Source organism: Cetorhinus maximus, chromosome 14 (genome assembly GCF_964194155.1).
Source record: "Cetorhinus maximus chromosome 14, sCetMax3.hap1.1, whole genome shotgun sequence".
NCBI lineage: Eukaryota > Metazoa > Chordata > Chondrichthyes > Lamniformes > Cetorhinidae > Cetorhinus > Cetorhinus maximus.
In genome coordinates this window covers 16350683-16364174 of record NC_135892.1, presented here as the reverse complement: position 1 = coordinate 16364174, position 13492 = coordinate 16350683, and the positions used below count along the sequence as shown (strand labels likewise).

Sequence of the window (13492 nt, the reverse complement as noted above, 5' to 3'; positions counted from 1 at the left end):
AGGAAGGCGAGAAACAGAGACAGAGAGGTTTACGGAGGGTCTCCCAGAGCTCAGAGCCTAGAAAACGGGGGGCAATAAGGCTACAAATGGTGGAGCAGTTAAAATTGGGGATGGTCAAGAGGCCAGAATTGATCGCCGATATCTTGGAGGGTTGTGGGGCTGGATGGGGATTACAAAGGTAGAGAAGGCCGAGGCCATGGAGGGATTTGAAAACCAGGATGAAGAAAAATCAAAATGTTGCTTGACCAGAAGCCACTGTAGGTTTGCGACCACAGGAATTGAGATGACCTCCAGTTTGTGGTGGGTAGAATATGGGAGACCAGCCAGGCGTGCGCAGTTAAGGCAGCCATTCTTATAAAGAGTGACCAGTACACATTCTTCAATTATGTTTGTTTAATGAAAATTCCTGGGAATGATTAGATAGTGCGAACATGTTGCTTGCTATCCCTGTTCAAAATCTTCCATTTAGGAAGGAAACATAAGAAATATGGCAACATGTTTAAGGCCTAACTTTTTATAGTACAGTTCATATTCACCCAGTTTATAGGTACGAGCTGTCTGTGTCCTTATTTCTGAACATGCTATTTTCCATACAGAGCTTCATAGTGCTTGTGATCGACTGTGGTGATCTTGCCCCATCCCTCCAAAGCATGGGGGGAGCATCATCTAACAGAAAGGTTAACATTTAGGGTAGACCCCTCAATCACTGTTAAAATCTAACGATAAAGTCACACCACCACAAAACACAAACTGAGACGTGATTCTGATGGAAGATCATGCCTAAAAATGAACCATTCTTCCTCTTCTAGAAGCTTAGTGAGGAGAAGGTTGAAAGGAGATTTGATAGAGGTGGTCAGCATCATGAGAGGTCTGGATAGAATTGATGGGGAGGAACTGGGTTCCCATTGGTGGGTGGGTCTCGAACCAGAGCACAGGGATTTCCGACGATTGGCACAAGAACCAGGGGTGACATGAGGAAGAGCTTTTTCACCCAGCAAGTGGTTGAGATCAGGAATGCTCTGCCTGAGAGTGTGGTGGAGGCAGGGTCAATCGAGGCCTTCGAAAGGACATTGGAGAATTACATGGAGAGACCAGATTTGTCAGGGTTACAGAGAAAAGGCGGGGGATGGGACCAGCTGAGTTGCAGCTTGCAGAGAGCTAGCATGGACACGATGGGCCGGACAGCCTCCTTCTACCCTGTAACCATTCTGATTCTATGTACTAACTGTGCTCAGGAAGGGCAGAGTGAGATTTAAGAATAGCTCTTTGCCGAGATGTTTTTCTGTATATGTTTTAATATTTGTTTCTCGTTTATTTTTAATCTTCCCTCGCTTTCTTTTTTTTTCCTTTCTCTCGATGTTCTTTTCTCCCTCTTCTGAAGGCAGTAACCCATCAAAGGTTAAGATGTGACACTAGACGAGTCAGCATTTGTGGGGGATTTTTTGACCTTCAAGTTTATAATGGCCTCCATCCATTATTAGCAGATTGAGACTGCTGAATTGTGATCGGGCGCGGGACACGAAGCTGGGGTGATTTATCTCTTCACCCCTCTTTCCTAGCCCAAACACATAGCTCTGCAACAAGCTTCGAAGATGAGATCAGTTGGCCAGAGATCAAACCTTCCTGGTTTGGATGTCTCATTACCACAGCAGACAGACCTTATCAAGTCTGTCGCTGCTTCTTCTATGTCAGTGAGGTGTCCTGAAATAGAACTTAGGAAACATGGAGAAGAGTAAATGATAGCTACAGCCAGTGGGAATATTATGTGGAAAAGGACAACAGTTTTAATGAAACAGATGCTATCTCCTTTGGCCTATACACAAGCAGTGTTTCGAATCTGCCAATCGGCAGGAATAGACATAATCTTTTTCTTCTTATATGGCCTTTGCCTCCAAGGGGTTGGTGATTCAAGTAAATAAAGTTAAGGAGGCAACATGTTGCTGTGACTAAGTCTTCCACAACCCTTCACAGTGCTTATAAATCATGCTGAGTTCATTCTACATTGGGTAATATCGCAGTGATTTGTACTTTCACCACCCATGACTGGCTGGAAAGATTTATTGCTTTTTTCTCTATTTTAGTATAAAAAACTAAGACTCAAAGAAAAATCCTTGCAATAAAAAAACCTGAGCTGCAGCAAGGATATGGTTGCCAATTCTGGTTGGATATGTGCCTGGAAGTTTTGAAATAGGACCTCCCAGCCTCCAACTGTCCCCCCACCCCTCCCCACCCACCACCATGGCCACGGTCCAAATGATTCCTCACTCTCAGCTTTTTAAACCCATCTCCAGTGTTCCCCCTAACTAAAATTCAAAACTATTCAAAGAATCAAAGAAATTGAGAGAGAAATCACTATGGCCTGAATTCTACCTTTGGCGGACGCACCCGATTGGCGGGTCCAGGAGCGCCCCCTGACCCCAATCGGCCCCCGGCCATGATTACAGGCCGGCTGACCAATTAACGTCCAGCCAGCCAGCGAGGGCGGGAGCGGGAAGAGGGCGGGCGATGACGCAGCGAGAAAGGCAGACAGCTGCCTCGGGGAGCTGCAGACCTGCAAAAGCTGAAATAAAGTTTTAAAAAGCTGCAAAAAAAACAAAATACGTCCGTCACAATCAATCGCCTGAAAATAAAGCTGAGAAAATGCTGTCCGTAGATATTTATTTTTAATTTGTTTCACATAACGGAAATTCCATCCCGCCCTTGGGATGAGGTTTGATGAAAAATGTAAAGGCCGCCCGACCGATTCGCCCCGTCCGCCAACCGTAAGGTTGGGACGGGCCACGATAAATTGGAGACGATTGCTCGGTTAATGGGCTTAGTTGCCCTCTTAATTGTTGGCGGGCGCGCGTTTCCGAGCCTTGCGCATGAGCGATGGCGTCTGGACACCCGGCCGATTTTACGCATGATCAGGTCAGGCGTGTTCCCTCCTCCGGGACGTAAAGTTCAGCCCGGTGTTTTTCAATGCCCTGAAAAGTTTTGTCCTGAGATTGATCTTCAATTCCTCGAGAGCCCGGGGCAACCCTGAGGGCTGGCGACCCATTTCTTCATTCGTTCTTGGGGTGTGAGCTTCGCTGGCACCGGCCCCAGCGTTTATTGCCTATCCCTTACTCCCCTTGAGCAGGTAACGGTCAGCATCCTACAACTGAGCGGCTTGCTTGGCCATTTCAGAGGTCAGTCAAGAGGCGACCACATTGCCGTAGGTCTGGAGCCACAGGTAGGCCGGACCAGGTAAGGACGGCAAATTTTCTTCTCTGAAGGACATTGAGCAAAGATAAATCAAAGGACACTGAAGCTGTTTTTATTTTTATTGGCAATGAAATGCTGACGCCTATACAAGGGTAAACTGGTTTGTTCAGCTTAATTTTTGTTGGTTAGAACTGGAGAAATACTGACTGAGATTCGTGTACCCTCCAATATTCACTCCAGTACACTATACACAGGAGTCACCTCTTTTAACACCAATCTGTACTCTATCAGAATTTTCTCCCATTACATAGTTGCCACTTAAATCTCTTTACCTCTAGTGACCTTCGTTTGCCCCCCCCTTTCCTTTCCTATTTTGTTTCTATTGCCATTTCTTTTGAATGAAACGGTAACCGATATCTAACCAGTATTTGACACAATGGACTCACCACTTAAAGGGCAACATCACTTCTTTCAGGATTTAGCGGGGGTCTCAATTCTTGATTAAAGTCCTTTCTAGTTGGTGACTGTGCTCCCAATGTCGGTGGGAATGACTTGAAACAGGTCTCTAGGGATAACACCCGTGGTGAGGGAAAGTGAAGCGTGTGGGTTGTATTAAGTTGCTGGTGTATGTTGTTGGCACAGATCCCCGTCAGCAATGGCCGCCCTCGCGGCAACGGTGCCACTGGTGCTCAATGATTCTTGACTGGCAGTCAAACAGCCTTTGTTTCCCATGTCAAATATTTTTATAACTAGTCAATAAACACGTTGAAAGGATTTTGTTTTTTCAAAGCTCTATTTCCGAATGACCGGATGATTGTTCCTCCCAGGTTTGATCAAAGCAATGCCTTGGAAATGGAGACTCTCGGGCAATCCTGGGAAGTTGGCAACTCTATCTGGATCTGCTGCTGAGATTGATGATAGGCCCCCATTATAATTAAATAGTGGACACAATATCAGTCATCCTACGACTATTATGAGAGGCAAATGGAAAAATTGCAAAATCATTCCATTTTATCTTACCATAATTATTTAAATTTGTCTGCTTTATTGCCATGAAAAAAATCAATTCTGCAGACTTCAGCCTCTCATCCATTCCGGAGGCACAGAAGGCAGAAGTTGACTTTAGTCGATTGGATTGTCTCCTGGTCCACCCCTTCCCCACCCCCATTGCCATTTCTTTCTATTAATGTTACTTCCAGCTCTTAAATTCTAACGAATAGGCTGCTGAGATAAACCCGACAAATAATGTAAGTGCTCAATTGGCTGCAAAGTGCTTTGGGATGTCCTGAGGCCATCAGAGGCTCAATAACGCAAGTTCCTTTTCTATTTTTAGATTAACATTTTCCGTTGGGGACATTTGCTCTAATTCTCCAGTTTACCATTTGCTCTTTGACTCTGGGCAAGAAATTGAGCAGCACTGCTACCACGTTGAGTTCTGCTTCGGAGTGCAACCTTAGTTTATTTACCTTGCTTACTGATCACTGAGGCACCTGCTTGCCAGATCCTGACTGGCATCCATGTGGCCATCTTGATCTTTATCCATTCCACATTAAAAACCATTGGGAACAAGTTTGCCGTGCAACTGATTGTCACATTCAGGGGTTTGTAAATGAGTCATAACCATTAACAAGAGTATGAGAGGAGCCGTACAGAGATCTGGTGGGAGCCCATTTTCTTGAGGTACATTTTCATTCTACTTCTTATGGTCAATTTTCAATAATTAGCTTCTCTGGTCCCTTTCAATGTTAAATTCCAATGCTGGAAGCTGGTAGGTTGCTGTGTACATAGAGAATGTTAGGGCCTGGTTGGTAGATGTATAGGTGTGTTGACCTTTCACCCCGAGGCCGTAGGCTGAAATCAGTCCTCCTTGGGGGCTCTGTACAAGTCCTCTGTCAAATATGGGGGGGAATAATCTTATATCAAATGGTGTAACCTTACAAGGATTTGGCAGGAAATTATTCACGATTCAACAATTGGCAATCTCACTTGAAAAGAGCTGCAAGGATGGCTAAACCTCGATGGAAAATTTCACGCTCGTGTGCTAAGACATATGGCGTATTTTATGGCGCATTGCTTGGTCACGATTTTACTCGCGCTGCTTCGCTTGGGAGCCAGTTCGGGCCTTCGTGCCCGAGTTGTGCTTTCGTGTCGGTGGAAAGTGGGTTTTGTGGCGTGTCAGAACACTGAGCCTCCTTCCTAGCTAAATGAGTGAATTAACAGGGGGCCTATTTGACAGAATAGGGGCTGGGCAGGAAGAGAGAGATAAATGGTTAGCTACTTCAATCCTGTGCTACCTAGCGGGCAGAGATGTGCCTCAGGGAGCTACAGCTTCGGCCTTGAAACTCTAACCTGCATTCCCTTTCTATTCCTCTCCGAGCCGTGCACGCTAAATCAGTGAATTTATGGGTTTTTGTTTTAATGGCGTTTGGGTAAAATGAACTCACCTGCTGATTTTCTCTTCCAGCTCTTCGTGAATTTCCCAATGACATCTTTACGAACAAGGAAAGAAAACAAGGAGCTATCGCTCTCCATCTGCTCTGTGTAAGTCACGGCTTCGTTTAGACACCACAATCCCAATGTGAAAAGCTACGTTTGCCCGATGCAAATATTTAGGGAGTATACTGACAGGTTATATGTCCCTCTGCTTGCATGGGAGCACCTTTGCAAACCACTGACAGCTGCACATTGACATCTAAGGGCCAAAAACAAAGGATTCTGTTTTGGGCAACTTGATCTGGTGGAACCAAACTGGACACGTTGCGAGCGAACCTGCTTCCCGCGACTTTCAGAACCAATGATATGGGGTGCGATAACTAAATATTGAAGGCCTTCTCTCTCTCTTTCCCTCACAGTAATATTCTCTAGCAGCAATTACTTAAATAGAACCTTTGCTGATGTTATTTAGATGACTTTGAGTCAAATTCAATGACTTTCCAAATTATTGTAAAAAAAAATTGCAGCTTGTGAAAAGATGAAAATTCTGAGTCTTCAGTAGCAACAACAACTCGTATTTCTATGGCACAATAAAATGTCACAAAGCACTTCACGGGCATTATAAAACAAAGCATGACACTGAGCCATATAAGTAAAGATTAGGACAGACACTAAAAGCTTGGTCAAAGAGGTAGATTGTAAGGTTTGTCTTAAGAAAGGAAAGCGAGATAGAGAGGCAGAGAGGTGTAGGGAGGGTATTCCCGAGCTTATGGTCTAAGCAATTGAAGGCATGGCTACCAATGGTGGAGTGATTAAAATTGGGGGTGCGCAAGAGGCCAGAATTAGATGAACACCGATATCTCAGAAAGCTATGGGGTTGGAGGAGATTACAGAGAGAGGGAGGGGCGAAGCCATGGAGTGATTTGAAAATCAGAATGTGAATTTTACGGTTAGGGCATTGTTTGTCCAGGAGCCAATTCAGGACAGCAAGCACAGAGGTGATGGCAGAACAAGACTTGGTGAGAGCTATGACACGGGCAGCAGAAATTTGGATGACCTCAGGATTACGGAGGGTAGAATGTTGGAGACCAACGGGGAGGACTTTGGGTCTAGAGGTGACGAAGGCAAGGATGAAGGTTTCGGCAGCCAATGAGCTGAGACGTGGGAGAGGTCAGGCGATGTTACAGAGGTCAAAATAGGTGGTCTTGGTGATGGCGCAAATATGAAGTTGGAAGCTCACCTTGGCATCAAATGTGACCTCAAAGGCTGCAAACAGACTGTTATCAGGGAGAGGGATGGAGTCGGTAGCTAAGGAATGGAATTTGGAGCAGGGACTGAAAAATAAAATGTCTTAGCATAACACAATCTAGTCTGCAGTTTGCAGAAATCTTCTTCTAATCTCATATAACCACTTTGCTTAGGAATGTCATTTGAAATGCTGTTCAAGAAAGAGTCTGGCTAAAATGAGCCCTTCAAAAATCAGATTGCTACTCAGAATTATGATTAACCATGAAATCCTTTTTTTGAACTATTTATGTTCTCTTACGAAGTACAGACTATTGAGATCTTTGGGCAACCAGATTGAAAGAGGGACTGAGCCTGAAGATGAGGAAAAATTAATGAATCATATGACAACGAAGCTAATCATATATTTTCAGATTTATTTTACCCTCCTGTCCTCCCCTGAGGCCGGTCATTCATGTTGGTGCCCAGATGTTGTTGACCTTCCGATAACTAATCCAATTGGCAATTCCAAAGTGTGAGCTCAGACAGTGATGAAAGGAGGCAATTTCAGCATTGGCAGTAGCATCACAGTCATTCTATCCCTAGGCTCAGTTAAAGTCCACGCGCACACAGTTCCCAGTAGAAGTACTAATCGAGAGTGAGAAACGTGGTTAATTTGTCCCTTCACTGTTGTCGAGGCTGATTCAGTGCACCCACCAACAGCTACTTGTATCCGGACTGTGCCTTTAATGCAGAATACCTACCCTCGTAAAGGAGGAGGAAAGTCACTAAACAAATCAAAGGAATGGTGAGAGGGTTGGGAAGGGCGAGTGGAAGCTCTGCCAAAAAGCTGTGCTTTAGGAAAATGTTTCAAGGTAGAAATGAGATGCAGAGAGACAGATGGGTTTATGGAAAGAGTTTCTGGGGAGTAGGGCTGTGGCAGCTAAAGGTTACTCCATCGATCATGAAGTGACAGGTGGGAGGAATGAAGAGAGGGCCTGAATTAGGAAAGGATTAGGTGGAAGGGAGTGGGAGAGGTCGGATAAGGCTGTGGAGGGATTCGGAGTTGAAGATGAGGATTTTAAATTCATTCGTGTTGGGAGGCCAGCTACTGGTGCAGGTCTGTGAGAGCCGGGGTGATGAGGCAACTGGAGCTTGGGTGTGGGTTAAAAGGTTGGTGGCTGAATTTTGGCTGTGATTCGTACCAGTGTGTGATCAACTTGTGGGAGGTACAGTTCTAATAAAATGTTTAACTTCGCAACATGTTCTCCATCAAACCATGAGACAGGAATGACTGACACTTCCACAACAACAATGGAGGTCATTGGTTAATAGCTGTTCTGGTTCAAGCGTTTGGAGCTCTCGTTTGTGCGACTATCTTTCTTTATGTCTCTCGTGCAATAACCTGAACCTCCAGGCCCACTGTCACACGTCAGGATTTTTTGATCTTTTTCCGCATCTTCTTGGAAAGGATTTGGGAATGAGTTAAACTGAAGTGTTGTGTTCACTTCAGTGAAGCCATCCTAGTGGATTTGGGCATTAAAATAAAAAAGAGTGAAAACTGGGAAATAAGAGTACTGGTCCGAACTGGCCTTTCATTTTAAGGTATACAAGACCAGATCAGACCAGGACTCTTATTTCCCAGTTCTTACTATTGTTTTTTCCCTTCTGGACACTGAGGATGTGTATTCACACCACATGAACTGGATTGTTGTTAAGCCACCACTCAGGGTTCACGTTAAACCGGGAACAGTGAAGGCCAATTGTCTCATCCAAGATAAAAGCAAAAAACTGCGGATGCTGGAAATCCGAAACAAAAACAAAAACACCTGGAAAAACTCAGCAGGTCTGACAGCATCTGCGGAGAGGAGCACAGTTAACGTTTCGAGTCCGAATGACTCGTCCAAGGCTCGTTAAGGCAGCACATGGGGGCTGGTGGGATAAGTTACCCTGTTAATCACCGAGTTATACCAGAGATAAAACAGCGTAACAGTTCTAGGAGATGTATCCAGGTGGCGTGTATCTAGCCCAAGCCTCCGACACTGAGATCAGTGTACGAGACATTCTCAGAGGGCCCCGGGCAGTGTAAATCAGCCCATCAGAAGCTTAAACTTTCCAGGCGATTACAGCACTGTATATAGGTGTCAGGACTTCCTCAGGCTCCTAAAGCACGATAGAGGCGGACACCTCAATATTCCCCGCTGTTGGGGAAAATCTGGCCCAGTAAGTTTGCAGGAGGTGACTTAATTGATGTTGTTCTGCTTTGCACTCTTATAAACCGGGAGGAAGTGAATTCAGAGCATTTCGTTATTGGTGATGCATCTCCTTATAGCTCCGAGTGTTATACTGTTACCCTTATGGTTAATTCCAGCCAAATTCTAGGCGGGCGGGGCCTGTGACCTAGGCTGAGCTGTGCACGTTTCTTTGGAATTCTGCCTCGCACTCCGCGTTTTTTACCCATGCAGTAAATCCCCTATTTGACGCTGATTGCACTTGTTTACCCATTGATTAAAATTTATAAATGTCCTACATTCCCACCTGAAGTAGAGCCTTTGCCTCGTTTACAACTCAAAGTAATTAAACTGCGCTGCTCAGTGGCATTGAGTTGAAACTGCTTCATCACAATCAGGCGTAAAATTAAAAAATTAGGGCTCATTGTGTATAGCTGCAGGAAGCCCCTCTGCATGCATCCTGGCGAAATGTGATGATTGCTGATTTTTGGTTCATATTTAAGTGAAAGATAATGACACATTTTTGAAGCACTCATTTTTGCAGTCAGCCTTAAACATTCCCAGCTCAGAGTTACCATGGGCCACGTACAAGGCAAAGCATCTCCCACTGTGCATTTCTGTTCCAACTCCAGAAGAGTAGGGCGGGGTGGGGTGGGTGTCCGAGTGTTTGGGGCTGGATATTTAGCCCCTGCTGCGTGGGGCCGGGAACGGAGGTGAGAGCAGGTGCGAAATGTCACGTTGCCAGCCTGCATCCCCATGCCCCAGCTCCATCACTCCCCCGGGCCAGCTCCCTGGAGACGGCATGACTGTGGGGGGGAGGGGTGGGGGGGTGATAGGGGCAGCAGGGCTTACCTGCAAGCATGAGGTAGCCAACTGACCCAGTGAGAAGCATATCGAGGCCCGTTAATGGAGGCCGACTGATTTTCCTATTGGCCTCCAAGTACCCAGAGGAGGCGGGAACGGTTTGGCTGCCTGGGTGTGGCCTCCTGACGGCTGACTAGGGGGCCAGCATTCCAGGCAGACCTAGAGGCTGACTTTGCCTGCCTGGCTGGAACAGCAATTGCCCTGTGGGGTTGCTCGATTTCCCCCCCTGCCCCGCCCCCACCACCATCAGCAGCGGTGGCCCAGATGCAAAGGCTGTTTTTACTTTCAGTTTGAAAAGGTGGCCGAGGGAGGACACCTCCATTTTGAAGCCCCCCTCTCCCTTACTTACCCTCCATTGCATCCTGCTGCTGCTGCCAAGTTGGAGGGCCTCTTATCGGTCTTTCAGCTCCAAGAGCCCATGTGGTGAGCCAGCCCTCTGGCCACTGATTGGTCAAATCACAGCTGAGTGACACTTCCCCACACTGTGAGGTCTTCTGGGCCACGTTTGACAGAGGGGTTCAGAAGCCCTCAGGGCAAATCTAGCCCTTGGTCTCTGAAGGCCACAAAGCTCTGGCTGTCGATGGCCCTAGTTTGCCCTGGTCTAGGAGGGCTGCCGCTGCTACCTTGCTCAGGCCTCGAATAACAACAGCGGTCAGGCCCTGATGATGTCAGCGGAGCCCGATTTATATATTTGAAGAAGGACTTCGCTGGTTCCGATAGGCATCTTTGCAGCCTGAAATTTAAGATTACAGTCGGCTAGATTGGAGCAGGGACAGAGTGGGTATATGACCCGCTGCTTCATTTTAATAGCCCTCTGCCCCCTCCCTTCCCCACCCCATTTCCACAATGGCATGGGCAGTTAAAATTGAATCTCTAAAATTAAATCTAACATGCTGAAGCTGATAAATGTTGACTTTTTGATTTTGGATTTTTTTCTCACTGAGATGAGAAGTACTAAAACAACCTCTGCCAAAGATCCAGATCCACAGATGACAAACATAGCAAACCAGCAAATAAAAAATAAGTGCAAGCAGGACTGATTTACCAGGGCCTCAGGCTCACATGTGGTCCACAGGCCACAGTTCCGACACTCTTGGCATTCTCTATTTCCAACCTTCCTCACAAGTCTCAACCAGGAAAATTTCCAGTCTTCATCCCAATTGAGACGTTATCTTTAGGCATAGAATGGTTCGAGCACTGCAGGAGGCCATTTGGCCCATCGTATCTGTGCCGGCCCTCTGCAAGAGCAACTCAGCTAGTCCCACTCCACTGACACTTTCCCCATAGCCCTGCATTTTTGTTTTCTCTTCAGGTAATGATCCAATTCCCTTTTGAAAGCACAATTGGCTCAGCTTCCTCCCCACACTCAGGCATAGCATTCCAGACCCTAACCACCCGCTGCGTAAAAAGGACTTTTCCTCACGTCGCCATTGCTTCTCTTTCCGGTCACTTTAGATCTGTGCCCTCTGGTTCTTGACCCTGCCGCCAGTGGGAACAGTTTCTCCCTATCGAATCTGTCCACACACCTCATGATTTTGAACAGCTCCACCAAATCTCCTCTCAACCTTCGCTTCTGTAAGGAAAACAGCCCCCAGTTTCTCCAATTTATCTACATAACTGAAGTTCCACATCTCTGGAACCATTCTTGTGAATCTTTTCTGAACCCTCTCTAATGCCATCACAACTTTGGTATAGTGCCGTGCAGAACTGGATGCAGCACTCCACCGAAGGCCAAACCAGGCTTTTATGCAAGTTTAACATAACTTCCTTGCTTTTGTACCCTATTCGCCTATTTATAAAGCCCAGGATTTCTATGCTTTATTAACCAGTCTCTAAACCTGTTCTGCCGCCTTCAGTGATTTGTGCATATATACACCAGGTAATAGGAGCAATTTTTTAATTTAATTCATTCACAGGATGTGGCTGGGCCAGCATTTATTGCCCATCCCTAATTGCCCCTTGGGAAGGTGGTGGTGAGCTGCCTTCTTGAACCGCTGCAGTCCCTGTGGTGTGGGTACACCCACAGTGCTGTTAGGAAGGGAGTTCCAGGATTTTGACCCAGCGACAGTGAAGGAACGGCGATATATTTCCAAGTCAGGATGGTGAGTGGCTTGGAGGGGAACTTCCATGTGGTGATGTTCCCATGTTATCTGCTGTCCTTGTCCTTCTAGATGGTAGTGGTCATGGGTTTGGAAGGTGCTGTTGAAGGAGCCTTGGTGAATTCCTGTAGTGCATCTTGCAGATGGTACACACTGCTGCTACTGTGCGTCGGTGGTGGAGGGAGTGAATAGAGAATGCCGTTTTGTCCTGAACGGTGTCGAGCTTCTTGAATGTTGTTGGAGTTGCACTCATCCAGGCAAGTGGGGAGTATTCCATCACACTCCTGACTTGTACCTTGTAGATGGTGGACAGGCTTTGGGGAGTCAGGAGGTGAGTTACCCGGTCCACGATTCCTAGCCTGTGTCCTGCTCTTGTAGCCACGGTGTTTATATGGCTAGTCCAGTACAGCTTCTGGTCAATGGTAACCCTTAGGATGTTGATAGTGGGGGATTTAGTGATGGTAATGCCATTCAGTGTCAAGGGGGGGATGGTTAGGTTCTCTCTCGTTGGAGCTGGTCATTGCCTGACACTTGTGTGGCAAGTTACTTGTCACTTAGACATGACTCCAAGATGGTATGTTGCCTCCCTGGTGCCAGGGTCAAGGATGTCACTGAACAGCTGCAGGGCATTCTAAAGGAGGAGGGAAAACAGACAGAGATCGTGGTATATATTGGTACCAACGACATAGGTAGAACGAGGGATGGGGTCATGCAAGCAGAATTTGGGGAGCTAGGAAACAGATTTAAAAACAGGATCTCAAAGGTAGTAATCTCTGGATTACTTCCAGTGCCACACGCTAGTGAGTATGGAAATATGAGGTTAGTCCAGATGAATGTGTAGCTGGAGAGGTGATGCAGGAGGGAGGGCTTTAGATTTCTGGGACATTGGGACCGTTTCTGGGGGCAGAGGGACCTGTACAAGGCGGACGCGCTGCACCTGAACCGGAATGGGACCAACATCCTTGCGGGGAAGTTTGCCAGTGCTGTTGGGGAGGGTTTAAACTAACTTGACAGGGGGGTGGGATCCTGAGAGGAGGTTCAGCAGGGGGAGATGCACAGCCAAAATTAGAAGAGAGAGCAAGTGAGTCTGGAAGGCATAGAAATTATCGGCTAGCTAAGGCATAAGGGAGTTTGGCAAGGTTGGATGGTATTTATTTTAATGCAAGAAGTCTGACAATAAGGCAGATGAGTTGAGGGCACAAATTAACACATGGAAGTATGATGTCATTGCTGTCACAGAGACATGGTTGAGAGAGGGGCAGGATTGGCAGCTCAATATTTCAGGATATAGGGTCTTCAGGCAAGACAGGGAGGGAAGTAAAAGAGGAGGGGGTATCGCAATATTGATCAAGGAATCAATTACAGCAGTAAGGAGGGATGACCATCTTAGAAGGCTCCTCAAATGAAGCCATATGGGTAGAACTGAAAAACAAAAAAGGAGCAATCACATTGTTG

General features: G+C 46.4%; 1 protein-coding gene across 1 annotated transcript in view; it reads left to right on the top strand.

Moving 5' to 3' along the window:
- The window catches only part of slc24a3 (solute carrier family 24 member 3), a 369032-nt gene that overhangs the window by 185227 nt on the left and 170313 nt on the right, over positions 1-13492 (top strand). The window contains exon 3 of the mRNA XM_078556574.1: positions 5651-5727. Coding sequence (XP_078412700.1) covers positions 5651-5727 — 77 coding nt within the window. The remainder of the gene's footprint in view (positions 1-5650; positions 5728-13492) is intronic.